The sequence below is a fragment of the Palaemon carinicauda genome, chromosome 1, assembly GCF_036898095.1.
Source record: "Palaemon carinicauda isolate YSFRI2023 chromosome 1, ASM3689809v2, whole genome shotgun sequence".
Classification (NCBI taxonomy): domain Eukaryota; kingdom Metazoa; phylum Arthropoda; class Malacostraca; order Decapoda; family Palaemonidae; genus Palaemon; species Palaemon carinicauda.
This window is the reverse complement of record NC_090725.1, coordinates 249,697,306-249,722,781: the sequence shown is the minus strand read 5'-3', so window position 1 is coordinate 249,722,781 and position 25,476 is coordinate 249,697,306. Positions and strand designations below refer to the sequence as shown.

The 25,476-nt window shown below is 46.2% G+C and overlaps 1 protein-coding gene across 1 annotated transcript in view; it reads left to right on the top strand.

Annotated features, from left to right (window-relative positions):
* The window catches only part of LOC137655018 (nuclear speckle splicing regulatory protein 1-like), a 52,446-nt gene that overhangs the window by 21,073 nt on the left and 5,897 nt on the right, over positions 1 to 25,476 (top strand). Inside the window, exons 2-4 of the mRNA XM_068388924.1 lie at positions 426 to 567; positions 13,677 to 13,838; positions 20,404 to 20,611. Of these exons, the coding sequence (XP_068245025.1) occupies positions 426 to 567; positions 13,677 to 13,838; positions 20,404 to 20,611 (512 nt within the window). The remainder of the gene's footprint in view (positions 1 to 425; positions 568 to 13,676; positions 13,839 to 20,403; positions 20,612 to 25,476) is intronic.

The following is a 25,476-nucleotide window of genomic DNA, read 5'->3' as shown; positions in this document are numbered from 1 at the left end:
GGCCCGCCAGCACATCCCCCTTGAAGTCCTACCTCCAAGCAAACTGAGGCTCACGGTCCAGGTGTGTGAGTGAGAGGGGTAGTTACTACCCTTCCCCCTGCTAACTAGTGGGCAGGTGGTTAACCCTCATTTAAAATCTAATGGCTCGTCTTTCAGCTTCACTGAAAGTAATACCCCTATAAATAGCTGAAGGTTTGTATCATTGGAAAAAATAATTACAGTACTTCCAAATTTGTCATATTACTGTACTGTACTTTCAAGATTTGTGATATTAAGACATCATCATCACTTTCAGTAACCAGTACAGGTACAAATTTTGTTTCCTCATTTTGATTTTTTTCTAGGTATAATCAGCTTAACAACTATTGCTTATACTGTATTATGGAGAGGAACTTAATACTGTATTCCCCATTGTTTCGTTCCAGGTATGGCTTAATTTTGCCAAATAAAAACAAGGCTAGTACATCTCTTGGAATCCGCAATTTAAATCCTCTACAAGATTCTGATGATGAACTTGAAAAAGATGATGATGAGTCAGCTATTAACTGGGTTGAAGCTTCTCTCAAGGTTAGTCTGAAGCTGAACAATTTCAAGTAGAAATTTAATAAGGGAAAATGCATTACAAGTAAAATTATCATCTGACATTCTGTGGATATTATAAACTTTCAGGTACGGTATAAGATATTTAATCATTCATCCTATCATATAATGAATTTGTCCCGCACTACTCCATTTTGAATTTGGGGGTTGAAATTAATGGTACATGATTGGCTTCAGTAAGTATCATACCAGGTAACTCAGTTATTCAGAAAATCAACCACAAAAGATGCATGGTCTACTGTTTGCATACTTGAACGTAGTTTGCTATATATTTAGACCAACAGTCTTAACATTGTGAAATAAAAAACAAGAAGCTGTGATATTGTTTCACATTTATTTGTGATATGTAGGTGCATATCTTATATATAAGTAGCTAGCTTTATTATATGAACACTGTAGTCTTGGGATTTAGTTTTCATGTTAGTATGACAATAGTTTTGCTATGAAAAACAATATTGCATATTAACTTTTTATTCTTACATGAATACAAACCATCATCTGTTAATATTAGTATGACTGCAATGAAAGCTGGAACAGCTGTTAAAAATTTAACGAGGTAGTTATACTGTAACTACCAACAGGTGGTGGGTAAGCCCCTGGCCACTTGTCAGTCAGCTAATGTAGACATACACTTTTGGCTTCGCCAACAAGCAGTATACATGTACCTTTGCCACTACTAAAATTTGGCTTTGATCCGGTATAAATAGAGACTTTTGTCCTTTACAAAGGAAAGATAACAGTGAAGCTGGAATACACGGTAGTTCTTGATTACAGGTGTTTAATGTTTCAGACTGCGAGCCTGAGAGAGGTAACTGATGATCCTGATCAGTTGCTTAAGTGTTCTGAGGGAGCTGAGGCACTACCTTAAGTGTATGCATGCAATTTGACCACTTCTGCAACACCTTTTCGTCATCACAGAAAGATTAAAGGTCACAAGAAATACAATCTCTTGGCTGAGGGAAGCCATTGACCTTACCTTTCACCCTTACCTTCCTCCCCAGGAAGAGCTTGAGTTAGAGCACACGATGTCAGGAGCTTAGCAAACCCCTGGCATTTAGAAAGTATCTCTGTGGCACAGGTATTACAGGCAGGTGTGTGGAAACATCGGGAAACATTTATTGCCCATTACTTGCGAGAATCGACCCATAGGTCTCTAGCTAAACACCTTTTCTCTAGGGCCTGTAGTACAGGTAGCTACACTGCAGGTGACATAGCTACCTCAGCTCTTCCCACAGGTCCATTAACATTGGATCGAGGATGGAGGTTACAGGTTAGTATGGAAAGAAAGTGAAGAATGGCTTCATGATGATGTGCATAATGTTACTCATAGTAGATGATTTTCAGCTACTGAGATGCTGTGGCAAGTTTAAATGACCCTGAACTAGCAAGGTTTACCCTATACACACTGAGTATGTGCTTTGTACATTGATACACTAGCCTTAGAGTTGGGGAGACGAATATTGCTTTGGTAATCATGTCATATTGGGATCCCTGTTCTAGCCTTTCACAGAAAAGTTCTAGATGACTACACAGCATTATAATCCAAAATATCAAGATGTAAAAAGTCTCTATAATTCATGCACAACATTGAATATGGTTTATGAAATTCTACTAGGTGAAACCTCGTGCTGCACGATGCAATCGAGATCCCTGTTCTAGCCTTTCACAGAAAAGTTCTAGATGACTACACAGCATTATAATCCAAAATATCAAGATGTAAAAAGTCTATATAATTCATGCACAACATTGAATATGGTTTATGAAATTCTACTAGGTGAAACCTCGTGCTGCACGATGCAATCGTTAAGGCGCAGTGCAGTACAGTATTAGCGTTTAGTATTGAACATGTTGTGTACAAGTATATGTACTTACTCCAACATTCATAGTTAATAACTTGACTCTACTGTACTGTACTTTCTTGACAAACGCTGGGGGGTATGCTTTCATAAGGAAAGAATCTTGAGAGAATGTGAGTTAGCCAGAGAAGTGGTGTTATGCATGAAGGAAACGGCACGAAGTTGGGTTCCAAAGAAGCGTATGTGGTTTGAAAAGCAGAATTTTAACTGCAAGGTTCTGTGAAGAATCAAAACTTTTTAAAAAATAATATGCTGATATCAGTTTTGTGGAATAGTGAAACCGTAATATCAAAATCCACAATAACGGAGGGTTGACTAAATTAGTAGTTGTTCCGTAACTGGAATACAAACCACACTATTTACATGGGGTAATTACTTCGGCGTAGCTGAACGACGAGCCATAAGAATTTTAACGAGGGTTTACCACCCCTCCGCTAGTTAGCGGGGGGTAGGGAGGGGTAGCCTGCCACCCCTCCCCCTCACACACACCGGTGAAAGGCTCACTTTACTTTTGGCTCGGATGGCGATCGGAAGTCTCCGCTCCCATCCGCACTTGACGGCCATTATTGTTTTGTCTTTTTAACTTACCTTTTCTTATACTTAATATATTCAAACATTATTGATGTTTATATATATTTTTGTGTATAGAAAATATTAAGTTTCCTTTGCTTTCGGTGTTGTGCGGTGTGTGTTGTGTACGTCTACGAGAGTGATCGCTGGCTTAGCCAAGCCACCACGATTCTCTTCTTGATCACGGCCGTTCACTCCTAGGGCACCATGGTTGCCTTGGTGGAGCCCGGCCCCTCTCTTGAGGTCGTTCTCCTCTTTCTCCGTACTACGCCTACGATAGCTTCTCAGGACCAAGTCGCTATTTCGTTTTATTTGTCTCAATTATTTTTATGAATATAATTGTGTTTTTAACTTTTCAGCTCGGGGCTCACGTCCCTTCGGGGGTCGGTGATCCTTGGAACATTCAAAGTCAGTTGCATAATTATAATGTTATAATTCTGTTTTTTGTTAAGTTTTCCGTCCCCCCCCTCACCCGGGCATGCCTTCTTTCGTTCTTATGTTTTTCTTTCCCTCGGGGTTTCTCTTCAGAGTTTCACCCGGGGGAATTTCTGTTAAATAATTATTCTTTTTTATTTTCCAGTTTACGATGCTGTTTCTTCGTGCCTGTTGTGTGCCTTCGAAGCAGAGCTGTCCTGTTTATGCCTGGGGAGTCGGCTGTCGCCGCCGTCTCTCGAGGCCATCGTCAGGGGCGTTCCCTTCTCTTAGAAGTTCCCCCGTGACTACTGCCAGCTCTTCAGTGCATCCTAGAACGATAAGGAGGTTCGCCTCCAGGGTAGTTAGTTAACTTCCCTTTTTACTTTTACCTCGTCCTTAGGTGGTTATGCTCTTGGGGCTGAGCGGCCGCCCTTGTGACTTGCTCAAGGGGCTGAGCGGTTGCAAGGCTGGACCATGGTACTAGCGACTATGCTCTCGGGGCTGAGCGGTCGCTTCTGTAGCTACGCTCAAGGGGCTGAGCAGCTGCAAGATCAGTCTGGACCTCTCTCGTTTGCGAGGGAGGCCCCACTAAGGGCTCCTCTTCGGAGGATTGCTTCTTTTGTCTCTTCTACGAAGTGTCTCCTCCCGTTCGCGTGAGAGGACACTCACAGAGACTCCTCTTCGGAGGATTGCTCCTGTTTACGTCAGCTGATCTCACGGCCTGTCGGGGCTCCATCACCAGTATCTTCTACGAAGTGCTCACCTCTCTCGTTCACGAGAGAGGCCACTCATAGAGACTCCTCTTCGGAGGATTGTTCCTGTTGACAACAGCTTGCTGTTCAGTCATTAGCACTTCGGTGTTTAGTGACAGGGAAACTTCGGTTTCTCTTTTTCCCTGACCCTTCGGGATCTCGGAGCCTTAGTTACGCAGTTCCCTCGGGCTCTCATAACTTTAGTCACTTCTACGCTTCGGTGATTAGTGACGGAGAAACTTCGGTTTCTCGTTGCGCTGACCCTTCGGGGTCTTGCAACTAATCCCCTCGGGGCCTCGCTACTCAGGCTACGTTAGACCTTTGGTCTCTCGTGCCCTCAGTGGACCTGCTGCCTGCTGTATCTGTTCCTGACTGCTGACGCGCCTTGGGCGCCCACGCCCCCGTTATCTAACGGGCTCCTCCCTTCGGGGCAGGAGAGACTTTCTCACACCTTGAGTAAGTCCCTTAAGTGCCAGGTATTCCCTGCGCGCCAACGTTCCCTTGCGCGCTAGCGCTCGACTGCTGTTCCTGAGACTGCCTTCCAGAGACACCCTGTTCCAGTAATTCAATTAGGCTGCTACCACCGTTCCCTGCGCATTTGCGCACATCGTTGGGGTTCCTGAGATAGCACACAGGCGCTCACCAGCGGTTCAGCCTACGGTGTCTCTAAGTCTCTTCTACGAAGAACACCTCTCCCGTTCGCGGGAAAGGTACCTCACAGAGACCACTCCTCGGAGTATTTAGCAGTACAGTACTTCAGTTGATTGTCGGCACTGAAGCAGACCTCCTGGTCCTCTTTAGGGGATGACCTCCCTTTTAGGGACACATCCCAGTTCCTGATCTACGAGTTAGCCGATCCTTCAACCAAGCGCGTGTGCGCGCTCTCCGACGATCTTCTGTTGCACAGGGGCCTACGATCTTCACTCGCACGTAAGCGCTGAAAATCGCCCGCTCGCGATCTTCGAGGTCCTTCCGCGGTTTTTCCGGTCGCGATCGTCGAGGATCGTTAGCCGACGATCTTCTGATACGCGCTAACGCGTAAGCACTGAAGATTGCTCGCGCGCGGGATGGTTTCCCGCGCGCAATCTTCGAGGCCCTTCCGCGCGCAGTTTTTCCGCACGCGATCGTCGAAGATCGTTAGCCGACGATCTTCTGATACGCACAAGGCGCGGAAGCACCGACGATCTTCATAACGCGCGTAAGCGCCGAAGATCGTCCCGCGCAATCTTCGAGGCCGTCCGCGCGCGGTTTTCCGCACGCGATTGGCGGCGGCCGTTAGCTGGCGATCTTCGGATCCGGCACTAGGCACGCAAGCGCTGACGATCTTCTTAGTGCGTGTAAGCGCCGAAGATCGTTCTGTGCGCGGGATGGTTTCCCGCGCGCGACCATTGAGGCTCACGCGATCATCGTGGATCATCCGCGCACGGTTTCTCGCTCGTCCTCGGGCGTTTTTTCCGCTCGTCCACAGGTGGGATGGTTGCCAGCGCGCGGTCATCACGGATCATCCGCGCGCAATCATCGTAGATCGTCTGCGCGCAGGCACCGAGGCTTCCCGCGCGCGATTGCCGACTATCTTCTCTCGCGCGCGAGCGCCGACAATCTTCGCACACGCGTGAGCGCCGAAGATCGTCCGTGCTCGCGCGAATCGCCGACGATCATCTTACATAGTTGGAGATCGTATGCGCGCGGGCACCAATGGTTTCCCGCTCACTGTCTCCGACGATCCTCTCTCGCGCTAGCGCCGACGATCTTCGTACATGCATAGGCGCCGAAGATCGTCAGCGTCATTTCTTCTGCTCGTGAGATGGTTTTCCACACACTATCGCCGACGGCGCAAGCACCGGCGATCTTTTGTCGCCGAGATCGTTCGCGTGTGGGATGGTTTCCTACGATATCGCCCACGATCTTTCACGTGTAGGCGCCAGCGATCTTCATACGTGCGGAAGGGCGGGGATCGTTCACGCGGGCGCCGATACGCCCACACTCACGTGGGTACGCGTGCATGCGGGCGTGGTTATACTGCCACGCATGTTTTAGTCACACGCTACCCAGATCTGTGCTTTTCGCGCGATCACCAGCGTGATCGGCGCACCGTTTTCCGACACGATCGCGCCCTGATTACATCAGGGCTTATGGCGGTCAGGCCACCTTCGCGTTTCCCTCCCCCGCAGCGCAGAGCAGCGCCCTCTCCGGAGGGGGGAAGGTTTCCGGACAGGTCAAAGGTCTCTTCTCCCTTCATTGCAGATTCTCTACGGGCGAACCCTCATGTGTCAACTCCCCCAGGGGATCGAACGATCCTCTTCCCTCCAGAGGGACTCCCTGTCAGCGCGAGGGTCGGTCGGCATCCCTGGTGGGACGCCGTCGTCAGAGCGCTCATGCAGGTGATGAGCCTGTGCCTTCTGACTGGGGTCACTAATCAGTAGCAACTTCCTCTCCCCCTGAAGAGGGTGAGAGGAATCCCTGGCATGGTATCTCCTCTAAGGACCATCCTGTCCCTTCGCGAGTCCTTACACAGGCGATGCCATTACTCCATAGGGAGAATCCTTACTCTTCCTGAGAAATCTTCTTGTGCGGAGGGGCGAATGCCTTACTTCCTTCATCGCTGGGATCCTGTTCCCCTCCTAGGAGGGATCCTAAGGCCCAGTCTTCCGCAAGGACCCGACAGGATCCAGATGGACCCTTGGGGCATGTCTACGAGTCTCCCCAGGAAGAGCCTCCGGGGATGAGAGACCTCGCTGCCAGTCCATCAGGAGGAAAAGTTCCAGGGGTCGGAACTTGCGTTCTGGCAGGTTCTGACCCTCAGGAGAAACCTCAAGGGGACCCCCGATTCAGAGATTCCTCTTCGGTAAGGGAAGGATACGGTCCGGGACCGAATCTACTCGCCCAAGGGCTCCCTTGGGCCAGTGCTGCTTGCCCTGGTCTCAGGGAATGAAGAGCGCCAGAGATTAGGCCGAGGGCCAGCTCTCAGAGCTTGTCTCCTTCAACAGTCCCGGTCGGTATCGAGCCCCTCCCTCCTCCCTGGGTAGGGATCAGTGAGGGGACGGGCCTTCCGGGCAGAAGTCCAGTCCATGTTGGAGATACGCTCCCTCCAAGAGGTGGCCAACGGGTTCCGAGGCCTCCTTAATCGTCTCCTTCCCTTCTCTACTCTGTACAGTTGTCAAACAGTCTCCGTTCAGCATGGCGACAGCAGACGCGGTCAGTCTTGCGGTGAGACCACAAGACTTCATGTGTACACTGGTCCGGTAGGACGCGTACTTCCGATGCCAGTTCACCCGTCCTCAAGGAAGTACTTTGGAGTTTGCCTGGAAGGCGAATATACCAGTTCAAGGTGCTGTGCTTCAGTCTCTCCACAGCACCTCAACAGTTCACCGATGCTTCCACTCTGATCTCTTCACGGGCTCTCAGGATCGGCATCTGTCCCCTCCGTTTCCTGGGTGACTGGCCGATCCTAGCAGACTCGAAGGCATCCCTTCTTTGTCATCGGGACAAGTTCCTCGGACTTTGCCAAGTTCTAAGGATCATGGTGGTCCTCGAGGAGTCCTCCCCGCAGCCCTCTCAGAGTCTGGTATACCTAGGCCTGGTCTTAAACACCAATCTCCCGTAACCTTCCCTTCAGGCGACAGGATAGCAAGGCAGAGGAAGGTCGCGAGACCTTCCCCCACTCGAGAAGAACCTCCAACCCAATGTGGTTACGTCTCCCCTCCCTTGCCCGTCTGGTTTCCTACAGTTGCCTCAGGTTGAGTTCTCTCCAGTGGCAGCTCGGGGCGCGGGGGAGTCAGGGACACAACTCCCTGGACGCCGGGACCCCTAGGGGACATCCGGAACAGACGGACCCCCAGGGGTGGGAAACAGACGAGGATCCACAATAGGGAGTGGACCTTCTCGTCCTTCCCCCAAACTTGATGCTGTTTTCGGACGCGTCAAAGAAAAGGGGGGGGGGCACTTCCTGAACCACGGGACCTCAGGCCAATGGTCAGAACCAGGAAGTACCTCCTCTAGACCTACTAGAGATGGAAACCATGTTTCCGGCACTTCAGTAGCTCCACCTAGCCTGGCGGACTACTCTGTGGTTGTGAGGATCAACAACATCACAGTGATGGCTTACTTGCCCAGACAAGGAGGTACTTTTCAGTACAGCCATTCCATCCTCCGGTAGAGATACCGGGAAGGTTCGAGTTTCCCTCGATCTCCTTAGCAGCTCGGTTGATTCCAGGCAAAGGAATGGGCTTGCCGACAGTCTGAGCAGTGCGACACGGACACCACATTCCGAGTGGTCTTTGGATCCTCAAGTAGCTTACAAAGCCTGACTCGGTGGGGCTCCCTCTGTGGACCGGCTCGCTACAGCACTGAGCTGCAAGCTCCCGCTGTACTGCTCCCCGGTCCCAGACCCTAAGGCCCTCTGGTAGGATGCCTTCTAGCAACGGTGGGACAACATCGATGTGTTTGCCTTCCCCCGTTCTGGCGAATGAGGGGAGTACTCTACAGGACCAGAGTATCGGTCGGTCTCTCAATGACCTCCCTAGCTCCGCTAGGGCCTCTCGCAGGTGGCTCACCAGTCCCTCTGTAACTCCTTACGGAGCCTCCTAGGGAACCCCCCCCACGTCACCGGTTACTCACACAGCCACATGCCATCATCCTCCGCAAAACCGTAACTTGCTCCAACTTCCCGCCGGGAGACTATCCAGCATCTCCTCAAGGAGAGAGGTTTTTCGCAACAAGTTGCGAAAAGTAGGCCTGGACACCTGCGCAAATCTTCCGCAGTAGTCTCCCAGGCGAAGGGGCTAGTTGCTGTGGTCGGTGTCATGGAGAGGGTATCCCTCCACACGGTGCCGCTTCCAGCAAGGGCGGAGCTCCTCGTGGGATTGCGGGATGGAATGTGCCTTTCACTTTCGGCTGTGAAAGGCTATCCCTCAGCCTTAGGTCTTGCCTCCAGGCTCTAGGGATAGACATTTCTCCCTCGCTGGAACTCTTCCTTCTCATACGAAGCCGTGTCCTCTCCTGCCCTCAGTCGAAGGTGAGACCTCCTCCTTGGGACGTGGTTCGAGTCCTCAAGTCTCTAAAGAGACCCTCTGACGAACCACTACGTAAGCCCCAGATCACCACCTTACTGGGTAAACAGTGTTCCTGCTAGCTTTATCTTCAGCCAAGCGAGTCACATGGTCTCTCATACGACTTCGCCCATTCAGGGGGATATGGGAAGGCAACATTCAGGTTCATCCCTGAGGTTTGTTGCCAAGACTCAGAACCCGGGAGTGCCGGACCGCTGTTCGACTCTTTTCAGGTTTCGAGTCTCCGTCCTGTAGCAGATGATCCAGACCATCTCCTACCTTGCCGGTAAGGAGTCTGAGGTGGCGTCTTAAGAGAACGGCTGCAGTTCGTCTCCAGGCTCAAGCCTCGTTCGTGGACCCTGGGAAATGAAGAGAAGGGTCTCCAAGAATACCATCTCGGCCCGGATTCGCAGGGTGTTACACCCGGCCTTGAATCCTAACCCTTCTCCGTCGCATCCCCCTAGAGCCCATGATGTCAGGGGCGTAGCTACGTCCCTGCCCTTCATGGAGCATCTTTCAGTGACGCAGGTCCTACAAGCGGGGATGTTGAAGCATCAGACCATCTTCTCAGCCCCTTACCTGCAAGACATGACCCACAGGAGGCTCGATATGTTCCTATCGGCCCTGTGGTGGCTTCACAACAGCTGGTCTAAACCTCAGGCTCCTTGATGGACAAGTAGCAGAAGGTTGAGGGCATTGTTACCTGGTGTTAGTCTGCATGAATGAAAAGATCTGTCTGGCCCTTATTCTTTTCTTCATCCTCTCCTCCCTTGGAGAAAGCAGCATCCTGGGTTCTCTGCACAGCTGACCTCAAACCACTGCAGGTAGACCATGCTTCCTTGTGTTCCTAGTATTAGGTGTAATACTGTCGTGTCCCCAAACCCTGACGGAGTGGTATCGGGAGAGTCCTAGCCTGAACTTCCTTTTGAGGAACTCCAGGGCAACTGCCTGGGACAAGTCCCTTTTCACCTTCGCACACACCTTACGTAGGCCGCGGCAGTTTCACAACCGCCAGCGAGGAGCAGGGATTCCCTATTGTCCGAGTACTTGATCGCTCGAATGTGGAATCCCCGGGCAAGCCAAAGCCAGAATGGCCTGGACTTACCACCCGTCCTAAGGGTCAAGTCACCCCATGTAAATAGCTTGGTTTGTATTCCAGTTACGGAACAAATGACAAATTCGTAGTTAATTTGTATTTTTCCTAACTATACAAACCTTAGCTATTTACACATATTTGCCTGCCAGCCCTGTCCCCCAAGATAAGTCCTACCTCTAAGTAAAGTGAGCCTTTCACCGGTGTGTGTGAGGGGGAGGGGTAGCAGGTTACCCCTCCCTACCCCCCGCTAACTAGCGGAGGGGTAGTAAACCCTCGTTAAAATTCTTATGGCTCGTCGTTCAGCTACGCCGAAGTAACTACCCCATGTAAATAGGTAAGGTTTGTATAGTTAGGAAAAATACAAATTATCTACGAATTTGTCATATTGTTGTTTTTCTAAAATGTAGGTGTTATTACAAATTTTAATTTATCTACAAATATCAATTATTTAACTGAATCTTAATTTGTAATATAGTACTGTAATGTTATTTCTTAATCACTTCTGTACTCACTTCAAAGGTCTGAATGGCTGAAAATTTCCAGTGCGTGACTTTTTATTGTAAATCCTATATAGTACATTGATTCATTTATAAAGGAGGGATATGATGGCCACGTGGGAATGTACTTAAGTTAATGATTAATTTCACTGGCACTAATGAAAACTCACCAAAAAAATTATTACTGTCTAGTCCTGTAGGTGAATTGTGCTGATATACCTCTGTACAAAAGGGATAATTTTGCTTTAATGTAATGTATGAAATTACCACAAGAATACCAGTTTTGCTACTACCACTCCAGATTTGGGGCTGCTTCTAAGAAGTGTACTACTGGATGTCATTGGTAGAAAAATGTGATGTGCACTTTCTGGTAGATACTGGTGCTTGTCGTTCTCTTCTGCCACATTCACTCATGGGTGCGATCCAGTCATTCCAATACTGCTGATGTCTGCCCAATGGCCACCAATGGATCAGCTATCCCCACCTATGGTTACAAGATACTGATACTCGTTTTTGAACTTCCAGTACCGGTGGAATTTCATCATCACTGACGTTAAGCTGCGTCTCGCACTCTCGCACATTTCCACCTCCTGGTTCATGTCACACATCAATGATTAGTCAATGTCAGCTCTTGCTCATCCACCCCTTTATCTTTATCACATGCTTTCTATGATGCTTTCCACATTTGTACACTCTAGGATGCGTGAGCCCACCTCCTTGCTTAGTATCCTGAAATTTTCTGCCAAGAACTATGCCAGAAGCCCACAGTTCCCACCAAGCATGGTACAGTATATATCACCATACCAAGACAACAGGGCCCCCCGAGTGTTTGCAAGATTCAAAAGTTTGGTCCCAGACTGTTTTGCAGTGGCTAAATGCAAATTTGCACAAATAGAAAAAAATGGGCCTTTTTCAAAATACCTTAAACCCATGGTCGTCACCCTTGCACAGTCGTCCTGAACAAGGATGGATCCCCATGACATTGCGCTGATTACAGGCATCTTAACATGCAGATGGAACCAGACTGCTAATCCTTCCCCAACATCGCTGACAATACCACCGACCTTTATAGTGCTAAAGCATTTTGGACCATCGACTTGAATGGGTATTATCAGGGGCTTATGAACCCAGAAGACATCCCCAAGATTGCCATCATCACCCCATTTGACATATACATATATATTTTCAATTACCCTTTCTTTAGCCTTTGTAATGTAAGGAACACATTTCAACGACTCGTGTACCTATGTCACCTACACATGGTCCTCGACTGCCCGCATTAGAACGGCCTCATAGTTAGGTACGACAAGTGTACCTTTGTTGCCAAGGAAGTGGCATTCTTGGGTCATTGCATCACTCGTGAGAGCGTCACCCACTCTCTGCGAAGGTACGATATCAGCAGTACGGAAGTTCCCCATGCCCTCGAATGTCGAAGCGCTGCTTGAGTTCTTGGGCATAGTGAACTATTGTAACCAGTTTTTACCAGCCATTTCTGTCACTCTTGCCTCCCCCTGTACAACTACCTCAAATGCAAGCCAAAGAACATGAAGTGGGGCCTCCTTCAGTAGGCAGCCTCTTAAATGCAAAGGAAGTCCTATCAACTGCTACTGCTCTTACTTTTCCTGTGCCACCTGTACTCTCCTACTCTCCACCGATATCATTGATGTCTCTGTATGGGCAGTATTCAAACAAATAATCAACGGATCATCCCCGCCCATTTACCTTCTTCAGTAAAGAAATTTCCAAGGCAGAATCTAGCAAAAATACTGCAAACTACTGGTGATGTATTTGGCTGTCCATCAGTTCCACCACTTCTTAGAAGGAATGTCCTTCATCGTTCACACAGACCCCATGCCCCATTATGCACGCCGTCATTCAACAGTTTGATGCCTGGTCCACCCATCAATGCTAATTTCTGAATAGAACTATACCAATCAACACATCAATGGTTGACAGAATCCCATCGCCGATGCTCTTTCTTGAAGCACACTGGCTGCTGCTCTCTTGGGATTGGAATGCTTTAGTCCAGTTCCACTCTTTGAACATTATATATAACATTCTTAGACCTCTCATGCTTCGCACATGGTTTTCACAGTGCACTGTGATATGTTCAAAGAATTTTTGCTGCATCCCCTTGGTCCCAGGTGCTTTTTTTTCTATTTTTTTTTTACTTTTCATCCATTCTTATTTGTTCATTCTATGCCTTACTCTAATTTTCACTCCTCATTTAAATTCGAGTCTAATGGACACGTTCGTTGAGAGTTAAGGACAGTGAGTGTGTTGTATGGTTAATTAATCTCCTTGCTATTTGACTTTGGGTGACTTGGTCAAGTTTGTTAGTAAAGGCCCTTGTCAAAGCTTTAATCTCAGCTTACTAATTTTTTGGGGTGAATTCTTTCTTCCTCATTTTCTATCAATGAGCTTTAAATTGTCATCATTGGCTATGATGGACAGCTCTATGTCTGGCTCAACCATTATATGGTGAAATAATTGGCATTAGTTAATGCCAATGTTAAAATGGACTCAGCAGAGTTTCCTTTCACTTTTCCCAGTTCTCATCCATAGTGGATATTGTCCAGAAGAGGATAGGTATTTAAGCCCCTATGCTGTACTGTATTACCTTATAATTTTCCTCTTCAGAAAAATCCATTTGGCGAAGTCCTAGAAAGTCTATAAAAATTACTTAGTGGTCTTGTTAAACTGCTTTATGATGATGATGATAATTTCCTTTGTAATATATACCCAGTTGATATTTGTTAAATTTTGTCTCCAAGTATTAGAATCTTTTGTAAACATCTCCAAGAATAAAATAAATTTGTAACCATAGTTTCATTAATTTTCAGAAATCAGCGGGAAACTCGGGACAACAAAACTTGCAGAAGCGTATGGTGCGTGAAGCTTTAGAAGAAGATGCCTCAGTATTTCAGTATGACGAAATCTACGATGAAATGCAGGCCAACAAATCGGCTCAAGCTGCTGCGAAGAAACAAGCAGAAGAAAAGAAGGTATGTATTCCTTAAAAATTTCTAATTTACATTAGAGACAAAAAGTTTAATCTTGTGAACTTTTATTCTAGATAATCTTTGATCTGGAACTTCTTTGTTGCTACTTCTGATTGGTATGTTTGATAACTTCAGTCATTTTCAGTAGCCTAGGGAACATGTTCACTTACATAACTTATATTGAACTTTATCATGAAATTTGCCAGCTCTATGCAGAGGGTAAATGTTGTGATGATATTACTGAACTGTAATTGCATTCATTTTATTACATTCAGTCTAGAAAGTGGTTTTAAAAAGGACTAGTAAAGATTTCTTGAAAAACAAAGAACAACTTTATTTCTTTACGTTCTCTTTTCATAATGACAAGATGTAGATGCCCTTATTTTTTTAACTTATTGACAATAGAGTTTTCTCCTTTTCAAGATTTCAAATCATTACTGTGATAATTTTAGTAGAGAAAGAAAAAAAATATTCTTGTGGAGTTTTAGGCATAGAGCATTAGTAGGAACTTTGTAAAAGTCTTTGGGCTATGAGACTGGTGTTCCTATGAGTAATAGTGATAGTGGTAAACAGGAATTTGTTTTTCTAATCTTATTCTTGTTTGCTCTTACGTGAATACAAACTATCATCCTTTAGGTAGGGAGTATGTTTTCAGAAGCTGCACGGCCATTGAATTGATAAATGAGCAGTTAAACGACAGGTGGAGGCAAGGGCCAGGTGCCTACCCCTTACCTGCCAAATTCTCTTCACTTATGTTTACGTTTGCATCAAGTATCATTGTACTGATGCGCCCTTAAGCGAACTTTTCATTTTCTTTTTCTTTCATGGAGTGAATGCTGGCTTTTAATTGTGAATGTGAAGCTGGACACTTGATCGTGCTTTACAGTAATGGACTTTACATCCAATTTTTTGTGTTAAACTGGCTGTAGATCCACTCTCTCTTTACTCTTGCTAAGGGCTTAATTGTTCGCAATCATCCCCATGTATTGAATGTAAATTGTGGCCTTCTTCAGGTTGACAGTTGTATGCCTTGAGGGGGAAGGAATAGAGCTTAGGTTCTTTCCACTCATCAGGTGTATCACTCATGCACTTACTCCCTTGGCTTATTCCCAGTTAGCGTGCAGCTAAAGCAAGGAGTCCTCAGGCCCAAGTTGGTGGACTTTGAGGTTCTGGTGGCATCTGGGGTTCCTCCTGTGTTCATCACACCCCATCGTAGGTTGGAGGCTCTTCTCCGTTTATGCTACTGCCAACGACAAGTAAGACCTATGGAAGGTTTTGACCCAAGGAAGGTTTTTGCCTCCTTAGATCTTTCAGGTAAGCTCCCAAGTTCCAGTGTCTCCTTGGTGATGCCATTGGTTAAAGGTGTGAGTATTTCTGGCAATGTCTGCAGTAGTTCCTTCGAACTGGGGCCGCCAGGGCAGAAAGGATATGTTCCCCAATAACCGGGAGGTGCCGCTGTGTGTCTTCCCTGTGCATCTCCCTGACCTGGTCACCCCTGCCCCCCCCCCCCCTTCCCCACTGCTTCACTCCAACCCTTGTGCCTGGTAGTGCCTGGGGCTTCTGCTCCCCTGTAAGTGTGACTTCCATCTCTGTAACAGTGTTCCCCAGTGTTCCTATTGGAGCAACCCATGTGGTTTCTTCCCTTGGGGAAGCATCATTGTCTGGGATTCTCATGCTTTGACCTTTACTTGCAGAGCCTAATAGGAGGATTGGAAAGAGGAAGAAACGTGCAAGTTCTTCTGCCTCTTCCGATTCGTGTTCCTCACCTTCCTCTTTGGCTTCTGACTTTGTTCACTTCTAAGATGAAGAAGTCAAGGAAGTCTTGGCAGCTGTAGCAGTAGAAAAGGGCTCTTTTCGACACCATGGATTGGGAGCCACACCCCTGTGTCAGTCCCCCATAGCCAATGCACAGGGCCTGGACCTGGATCCGTTGTGCAGGAATAGAGCCTCGGCATTACATCAGTAGCCAAGCAGGACGTGTGATGTCCCCATTTTGCCCGGGACTGATGCATGGAGCCAGTGGCCGTGTCGTTCCTTCGAACTGGGGCCGCCAGGGCAGAAAGGATATGTTCCCCAATAGCCGGGAGGTGCCGCTGTGTCTTCCCCGTGCATCTCCCTGACCTGGTCACCCCTGCCCCCCCCCCCCCCCCCCCCTTCCCCACTGCTTCACTCCAACCCTTGTGCCTGGTAGTGCCTGGGGCTTCTGCTCCCCTGTAAGTGTGACTTCCATCTCTGTAACAGTGTTCCCCTGTGTTCCTATTGGAGCAACCGACTTACCTGGGTAGGCAGGTTGCCTTTTATTTTGGCCCCCGGGTTCCGATGCACAGGTCTATGGCCCTAACCAAGTGTCACTGTTACGCATCTGGGACTCTGGGGGCCAAGGCTCCGGTCACCGGTTGCTTTGCAGTGTGACCGCAGGTTGTAGCCCCAAGTCTTGGTCATCCAGGACCACGGCTCGGATCCCTGGTGGCCAGGTATTCTGGTGTCCACCCTGTGTTCCAGGGCACCAGGAGACTGATGCATAGGGACAGGGCTTGTGTCCTTATGACTACCTTGGTATCCAGGCAGGACAGGTTGCTTGGCCCTAGGGCTAACGCACAGGACTGGAGCAGTGACTCCGTATCTAAGCTCCGAGCTTCAGGCTGGTTTCGTGTTTGCTCCATGATTTCGACCCGCCACTGCTTGCATAGGGCATGGCTCATGTCCCCCCTGACTACCTTGGTAGAAAGGTGGTATTGGGGTACGGCTCCCTGTGTTGGGCCCCAAGACCGATGCACGTGTCTGGGTCCGTGACCCTGTGTCATGTCTCCCTGCCACAGCCCCCACTGGTGACCCCAGACACTTGTGTCACGTCCCCCTGCCACGTAGACACTTTTTGCCCCTAGTTGATGATGAGCTTCAGTATTCTCCTTATCTCTTGCTCCTCCCACAACTCATGATACTGTGGTAGAGCAAATTTAGAGGGTGGCACCTTTCAAAGCCTTCCTTGCCTGCGCTAGAAGATCAAGAGTTGATGGAGGGGGGAGAGATCTTCTCCCCATGAGTCACAGTGAGGTGGTTGATCCCTTTGCTCCATTTCACAGGGGAAGAGTATGAGTACTCCTTTCATGTCTGCTGCGTTAGTTCTGGGGATGTTTTTCCTACTTTTGCCAGCCTTCCCGGGCCTATCTCCGTCTCCAGTTGTGTGGTCAGTTCTATTCTGGGGAAAGAACAATAGTATTACGGAGTGAGGGAATGAGTCACCGGAGCAAATGTTGTACCCTCTTCATGGGCTGGGTAAGAGGATACTAGGATTTCATCTGACCCTAACAGGTGCCGAAGGAGACAGATAAATCTGGATCACTACTTCTGACTGTTGCAAGTGTACACTTTTGCGGGTGCTATGGTGGGAGCGGGAATACCGGGAATCTGGCCTCTTTTGGGTTCTCGGTCATTAGGCAGTATTTAATTGTCCCTCAGGCCCCTGGACCATCCCTCTGGATGCCTGGGTCACCCCATTCTTAGGAAAGTTACCTCAGAAATATCTCTGTCACAGCAAACTCTTCGGTGCGGGGTTCGCACGTAAGGTCTCTGGGCCTTTCTTAGACCCTGGCAGGACTGCCCACAATTCCCAGGAAGGAACTGGAACATGCCACTCATTTGAGTTACCCTACCTGTTTTTCCAGGCAGTGGAGCAGCAGAAGAAGGGAAAATGAGTTACAGTAATGCCTCACAACACAAAATTAATTCGTTCTGGAGTCGCTTTCATAAAGTGATTTTTTCGTGTTGTGAGTCACATTTCACATGCAAATTGCCTAATTTGTTCCAAACTGTACAAAACACCACATTAAATCTCATTATAAAGCTACAGTATAATCACAATGAAATACTGTATTGCCAGATACATTTGAACCATTCAATATACCTAAACTAAATGTTAATACCTGTAAATTAAGTAGTTATTACAACATAATGTAATAATAAATGGAAAATAATACAATACTTACAGTACAATACTGTACTACAGTATTATATTTACCACCATTATACAGTAGACTACAGCTACATTTTCTGTCTGAACCCACTTTCTTCAACTCTGTGATGGGTGACTATTTTATTCTTGACCTGGCTGGCAAATTATGTCCTTAAAGTGAAACATTTTTCGTAAAGTGAGTCTTAAAAATATTCGCATCTCGTTTTGTAGCTTTAAAATTTCGTAAGCAGAGTCTTTTGTGAAGAGAGGTATGATTGTATACATTGCAGCATTCACCCCTCTTATTTTCCTCTCAACTGAGAGTAGGTGAATTGCTTGTCGCGCCTTTGGAAAAACCTGTCGATTATGATAGCCGAGTCTGGGGTAACGCGAGTTCTTTTGAACAGGTTGTTACTACACTCATTCGACCCTTTGTTCCTCCCCTTCTCTCTTTTGCCAATAAAGTACTGTACGTACTCGTCCATTCTTCCAACATCCATGAGAACTCTGGCCTTATGGACAAAGGTAGAAGGGATATTGGGAGTGGATTGTTAAAAGAATTCCATCCGAGGATGACTTCTTGCTTTCAGTGGATCTGAAAGATGTTTACTTTTAGTACCCATACATCAGTCCATTATTTGTACCAACCTTCTGCTACAATTCAATGTACCAGTTCAGGTCTCTGGGTTTTGAACTGGGTACTTCTCAGGTGTTTATTCAGATGTTCACCTGGGGTCACTTCAAGGGATACCTATTTAAGTGGGTGTTCCTGGCCTCTTTCGTATGGCTGGTGCAACAGGATCAAATTTGATTTTCTGCTTTTATCATGATCTGGGATTTTTGATAATCGAGGAAAAGTCTAATCTCTTAATCAAGCAGAGGTTGAAGCACTTGGGCATGCTGATATAATCGCATCAGCAAGCCTAAGGAGGCAGTGCGTCTGTTCTGTCAAACAAGCGAGCACCTTTGCCAGAGATTTCTTCATGTACTGTACTGTATTGTTTGAAGAATCACTGTTTAGTCTAGGAATCGCCACCCTCCTCATGCTGGCAGGACTGGAGGTTTGAGTCAGTCTTACCTGTTGGTTAACAAGGAACTCTCATAGGGGAGTCCCACTGAACTCTGCTTCCTGATATGCAACTGTGCTCAAATGCATTTAAAAAGGGGAGGAGCACACACCCGAACAACACGGTCGTCTCAGCAGTGTGGTTAGATGAAGAAGCATCTACACTACTCTATGATGGTCTTAGAACATTGAGGAGGCATCTGGTTGGTTGTTGCGACACCACCACCATATTGGCTTACGTCTACCTCTACGGGCTGATAAAGTAGATTCATTTTTGGATGGCATTCCATACCAGGGAGTTATCAGCTAGTCACATTCTGGGCAAGAGGAATGGGCTAGCACATACACTCATTCACAAAAGAAGACTGTAGGGTCAGAGTGATCTTTACATCCTGGCATAGTAAAGAGGCGTCTGGTTGAAAAGTTCTCCAAGAATCAACCTGTTCACCATATGGCTAGACAGGTAGCTCCCCCACCCTAATCCGACTCCATGGTCTATGTTTGAAGTTGCCTTCTAACACTCATCTGATCACTTGTATGGTTACGTCCTGTCTCCGTTCAACCCTGGTTCATTGGGTAATCTACCATGTGAGATTACTCTGAAAGGCTATAAGTGAAGACTTAAGACAGGTAAGGAGGTTGGACTCCTATCCCTTGCTTCCACCTGTTGCTTAATCACTCAGTGAATGATTCGATGGCCTTCCAGCTTTGTACTTAAAACATACTACAGTATACTCTTTACCTAAATGACTCGGGTTTGTATAGCCAGGAAAAATACAAATTATTTTAAAATTTGTGATGTTTATGTTTATGAGTGCAGTACTTCTATATTAAGAAAATAATTGATTATTGCTGAAGTGTACTATCATCATATTCATTGTCCATGCTACATATACCAAACTTCAATTTCAGAGAATGTCAAAAATGTGAAAATGTATACCGTAGTTTGGCTGCTTTGCTTTGTGTCTTTTCATCTTCATCCATTCTCTTCTTCCTTCAGTTTTCAAGACTCATTTGGGCATGCCTCATGAGAGTAAAAATTTGACTTAGTTGTGTAGTTAAACTAATTAAAAAGAATACTTATACTTATCATTCTCCCCACCTCTGGAAGTTATTGTTTATCATAGCTATTGGTAGTCAGTGGGTACAGTATTTCCTTGTTTTAGAATACAGTATACAGTATGTCCCACTTTCTGTATGACACAATAAGCGGGCAGGCTCTTTCCTTTAAATTTTTTAGAATTATTCTGTTTACATAGATTTTTAAGGTTTGTAAATCAGAAATAAAGTTAGATCTAGACCTACTAAAGTTTAAACATCTCTATTTTTATTCATTTATACATCCAGTATACAAATTTTGGGAAATATTTTTTTCAAGATATACAGCTACCAGGCATTAATTGATTATTAGTTACATAAGCTCCCTTTCATATTTTGCTGCGTATTGTAATTTACTACTATTGGAGATGGGGTAATAAATATAAGAAGTTATTGGTTAATAGATGTACCATAATATTTTTCCCATATTCAACTCTGTTTTTTCTTTCCAGCCTAAATATATTCATAATATTATAAAACAAGCAGAAAAGAGGAAACTAGAAGATGAACGAAGGACAGAACGTAAGGTTCAAAAGGAGCGTGATGAGGAAGGAGACATGTTTGCAGACAAAGAATCATTTGTCACTCCTTCATACTTGAAAAAGATGGAGGAGTTGAAAAAAGCTGAAGCTGAGGCTAAGCTTGAAGAACTAAGAGAAGGTAATTATCAGCATTATAAAATATGTACTGTACAGCACTGTATAAACTGACTGATATTTAATACATAATTAGGTTCTCAGTAGCACTTGATCTTGTGTTCATACAAGAGACAACCCTAACTTTTACTTACATAGAACTTTGTCTCAAGACCTTTTTTTAATGACAACTTTGGAGATAATCTGTATTTTTCCTAACTATGCAAACCTGAGTTAAACTTTGATGAGGTGAAAATAGGTGGTTGGTAGTTATCGGCCGGCCAGGAGTGTGGAAGCCCACACCCTTGCTTGCTCACTGAGCATTCACTTTGACTGCAGCCTGGACTTTCTAGTTCGTAGGTGATGGTGGGGAAGTATAAGTAAAGGACTCAAGTTTTAATAGGAAAAATACAAATTATCTCCAAATTTGTCATTTGCTTCAGCACAAATACAAACTCTTGTCCGTTACATTGGAGACTTTTCCTTAAGTGGGAGGAAATCCTTATTCTAACTGGCTGGGTACTTATCCCAAGCTATCAAAAACTTGGACTCTTGTGAGAGGTGAAGGGTTATGGTTCTTTACACTTTGTGCACTGGTGGTTTAGCAATACCAGCAGGTCCATGGCTCGTTCATTAAAGGATGTGAAGCGGAAAATCTTTGTGTAGTAACAATGAGGTATAATACATGTCAAAGGTTTTGCTTGGTTACAACACACTCCCCCTCGTAGGAAGTGTGGGGAATGGCGCTTTTATATTATATAATAGAAAAGCTACAAGCTGAGTAGGGCTTACCTGCAAGCACATAGATTCCAACTGACAAGGTTTTTTTATGTTGTTCGCCAAGAGAGGGGATGATGAAAGAAGGCCAGTCAGTATTCATATACACTCTAGTCTAAACCTCCACTCTCACGAGGTGAGGTTGAGTTTTTTGTTGTACAGTACGTTTAAGGTAGCTCCCCAGTGTCCTAATACAAAACAAAAGCAGTTAATCAGGATTGTCTGTTACTGCTCTAAAGCTCATGACCTGAAGCGAAGAAACCCTGGAATCAGGAACTGTCGTATTCTAGGTTTTAGTTTCAAATTCAGGGACGAAGGAGAACGAGACCTGTCTCCACTGCTCGGTATGAGCAACGCTAAGGAAGAGGCAATGAAGCTCACTAACCTGTCTGGAAGAGGTTAAGGCTTGAACAAAAAAAACATTTTGAGGGTAAGGTTTTTGTCTGAGGCAAGCCTTGCAAGATCTTAGTAAGATCCTAGTGCGGTGGTCTCACCTCTATCGCAGGACAGGACAGCTCAAACTCCGTACGACCATACTGTAGTGAGTTTCACAAGTGAAAGTATCAGCTCCTTTCAGCCCAAAGACCTAACTCAAGGCTGAGCAATAGCCTTTCACTGCTGATACTAAGCAGAGCTTTTCTCTTTAAAGGTAAAGTAAAAATTTGGCTATCAGTAGCTCTGAGAGGAGGAACACCCCTCTTATGATACCAACCACAAGAGATGGCCCACACAGCTTGGTACACAGAAGTTGAAGATTTATGAAAGCATCCCACCATCTCAAGCATGAACAGCTTTTATCTGAAGGGAGATACTGGATAATCGTCATGCTTTAAAGCCGTAGAGAGTCCATCGAGTTATGTAATACTGAATCTGGGAATGTGGTTGGCACAACAGGTCAGGGGAGAGAAGGCAATTCCCTTGGAGTCTCTGTCAGAAGAAATAAAAAGTTCGGGTACCATTCTACTTTGGACCATCTCGGGGTTACTAGAGTCATATTGAATTTGCAAGTGGACTGGACTCGTTTCAAGACGACCTATCAGGTAGCCCTGTGGAACAACGTAGACATTGAGGGCATCCCAAGAGTGTTAGAAGGCATCCTCGAACGCTGCTTCCAGGTTTAGAACCGGTGAGCAGTATATCGAAAGCTTCCAATTTAGATATGTTGCGAACAGGTCGACTGTCGTAGAACCTCACAAATTCAGGATCATGTTTATTATTTAAGGATGCAAAGACCATTCTAACTCAACAATTTGCATCTCCATGCTCAGCTTGCTCTCCCCAATTGCTCTGCTTTGCCTGGAATAAAGCAGGCTGTCAGAGAGATAGAGTTGAGTACTGTACTACCTACTCAGGAATTCCTCCTACTAGCTGCAAAGAAACCGTACCACCTTGTTTATCTATATATATGTCACTCCAGTCATGTTGATGCTCATTGGTGCCACTGTGTCAGGTCAAAAGAGGGCAAAAGTGTTGAGTGCAAGGAGAGTCGCTCGACAACAACATGATATGGCATCGATGCTCTTGGTCAGTCCATTGTCTGGATGCTTGGTGTTATAGGAGGTGGGCTCCCCATCTTTCCTTCACCGCTTCCTTGAACAAAAAAACATTGGGTGGATACAACAAAAGGGACGAGCCCCTTAAAAGGTTCGTCTCATCCCGCCAGCATTCCAGGTTGAGTCTGGAATTCTTCTCTTTCGGAACTAATGATACTGGAGGGTGGTCGTTTTGCAATCAGTGTCTCTTCAGTTCCCATTGATGGGACCGTAGGTGGAGATGATCGTTCAGAATAAGACATTCCAGGAAGGCCAGATGAACCAGCAACTTCTGCCAAGGCTTTGGTGGCAGATAGGGCTGTTGAATGAAAGGTATAGCATCGTCAAAAGCGTACCATTTTATCCCGAGATGGGAAAACTCTCCTACAATGGTGTAGATGTCTATACCAGGGTAAATCAGTATTTGTTTGGATGCTAGAAGTGACCTCTTTTAGTTTACCATGATCCTCAGCTTCTGATAGCATCAGAGAAGCCTGTCTTGGTGGGGAAGAAGATTGTCGTCTGAGTATGCCAAGATCAAGCAATTGTCTAGGCAATGCAGAAAACGAGTGCTGTTGGTGCGTGCCGATTTTGAAACTAGAGTAAAAACTCTGGTGAAAACTTGTGGAGCTGTTGTGAGAACAAAGCAACAAACTTTGAATTGGTACACTTCTCGCTATTACAAATGGCGGTGCTTCCTGGCGTCAGGCTGGATTGGAACCTGGAAGTACGCATCCTTAAGTCAATTGTCATTGTGAAGTCTGATGGCCTCCTCGTCTGCCTGACTGTGCCTGGTGTGTCCATTATGAACGAGATTTACAGAACACTCGTTCAGGGCTGAGAGGTCTATGACCTTCCTCCAGCTTCCAGATATTATCTCTACAAGAAAGTCGACTGAAAAAGCCTTTGCAGCTGTCAATTTCCCTGCGTTCAGCAATAGTCCTTGGACTGCTGAAAGCGTTCAAAAAGTGTGCTCGTGCGTGTCTGTTTTCTGTTCCATGTAAGTCCGGGATGATCTGGGAGAGCGCAACAAGACCCTAAGCTCATAGGTCAACCTGAGAGGAAGGATTCGTTTAACTAGATAGGAGAGCACTAGTAAGTGACTGCTTTAAGTTAGATGCATCTCTAGATAGGCACTCCACCTGTTAAGGCCAAAAATTAAAAAATTAGAGTGCTAGAGAAGGTGCTGCCATATGACAGTTCTCTAGCAGGCAGGTGCGAAGATGGGTGATCGATCATTAGCTGGCAAGAATATGTGCGATTGATCGCGAGCTGAGCATTTAATATTGTGGCTTCTGACCGTGCACGTGTAATGACATTCTCTTAAGAGTGCATTAACAATAAACTGGTGAGATGGCGCTACCGTAAGAGCAGGTGATCCCTAACTGATCCTTGATCAAGAGCAGAAAAGCAAACATGAGGAGAAAGTAAAGGAGCGTGAAATCTCGCTCTCTCTTTCTTCATCCTCAGTAAAGGATTGAGTACCACCGTCTCTCTCATGGGGAGAGAAATGGTAGTAGTGACTTGTGAAACTCCTCTCAATTGGTCTACCAGGACTAATCATCCAGTATGAGGAAAGAGAGGGACATCGGATCCCTTCTATTCTGACCAGCAGTGTGGACCAAATCAGGTAACTGAATACGTGCCCGAGGCCGAGGAAAATACGAAGATCAAGCCAGATGAAAGGAGGGTCTTTGGTCCGCTTTGGAGGACGATCTCTCTTGTTTCGCTTCTTGTTTCTCCCTGAGACATTTTTATTTAGTATCCTACGTGGTGTCACAGCAGATCTAATTCTATCCCCTGTTTGTAGCAGGGGAATAAGAAGAGCCCACCTATGGCTTACTTTCTCCTTCTTGGAGAACAAGGGGCCTCCCTGAGGCCATTGACCTTTTTATACAAGCTTACGCGCAAATGCTTATGAGGGGGCCAGCGACAGTGGTATCTGATTCATCTGAGAGGTCTTCTGACTTATCCATCTCTGGTTCCTCACCTGGTTGACTTCGAAGACCGAGTGAAAACTGTTCATCTCTAGATTGGAGATATGAGGTCTCAATAGACTTTCTCCAGAGTCCTGTGTTGGAAAATCAGATGCCTTTGGGGAACTGGGTCTGGTGAAACAACCTAGGATCTTCTGCATGTCTAGAGGCCCAGATCTTAAGACTTGTGGCAGTCTTTCCTCTCCCTGATTTTTGGTTTCTTGGAAAATTAGGCCTAAATACTAGGCGCCTCTCTAATTCTTGCGAACTCCTGTTTGCATTCCTTCATAGTGAGTTACTTGGACTTTTCCTGTCTCCTCTTCTGGATATCAAGAGGAAGATGTTGGTCTGACTTGAAAAGAGAGAGCTTGTATTTGTCCACAAAGGAAACCTCGGTAGGAGACCTTGAGCCCTTTGTACATTTCAGGGTGAAAAGTATCCTCTGGAGAAGGGGTTACTACCCTAAGAGGCTTACACATCCTTTGGTCAAGTTCAATCAAGGCCGAACCAAGTTATTGCTACGAGGGATCAACCTCCAGGAAGGTTCCAGGTCTGAGTGCTTTCGCCTGTGCCTGGGCTTCAAGATGTTCCAATCTCAAGGGATG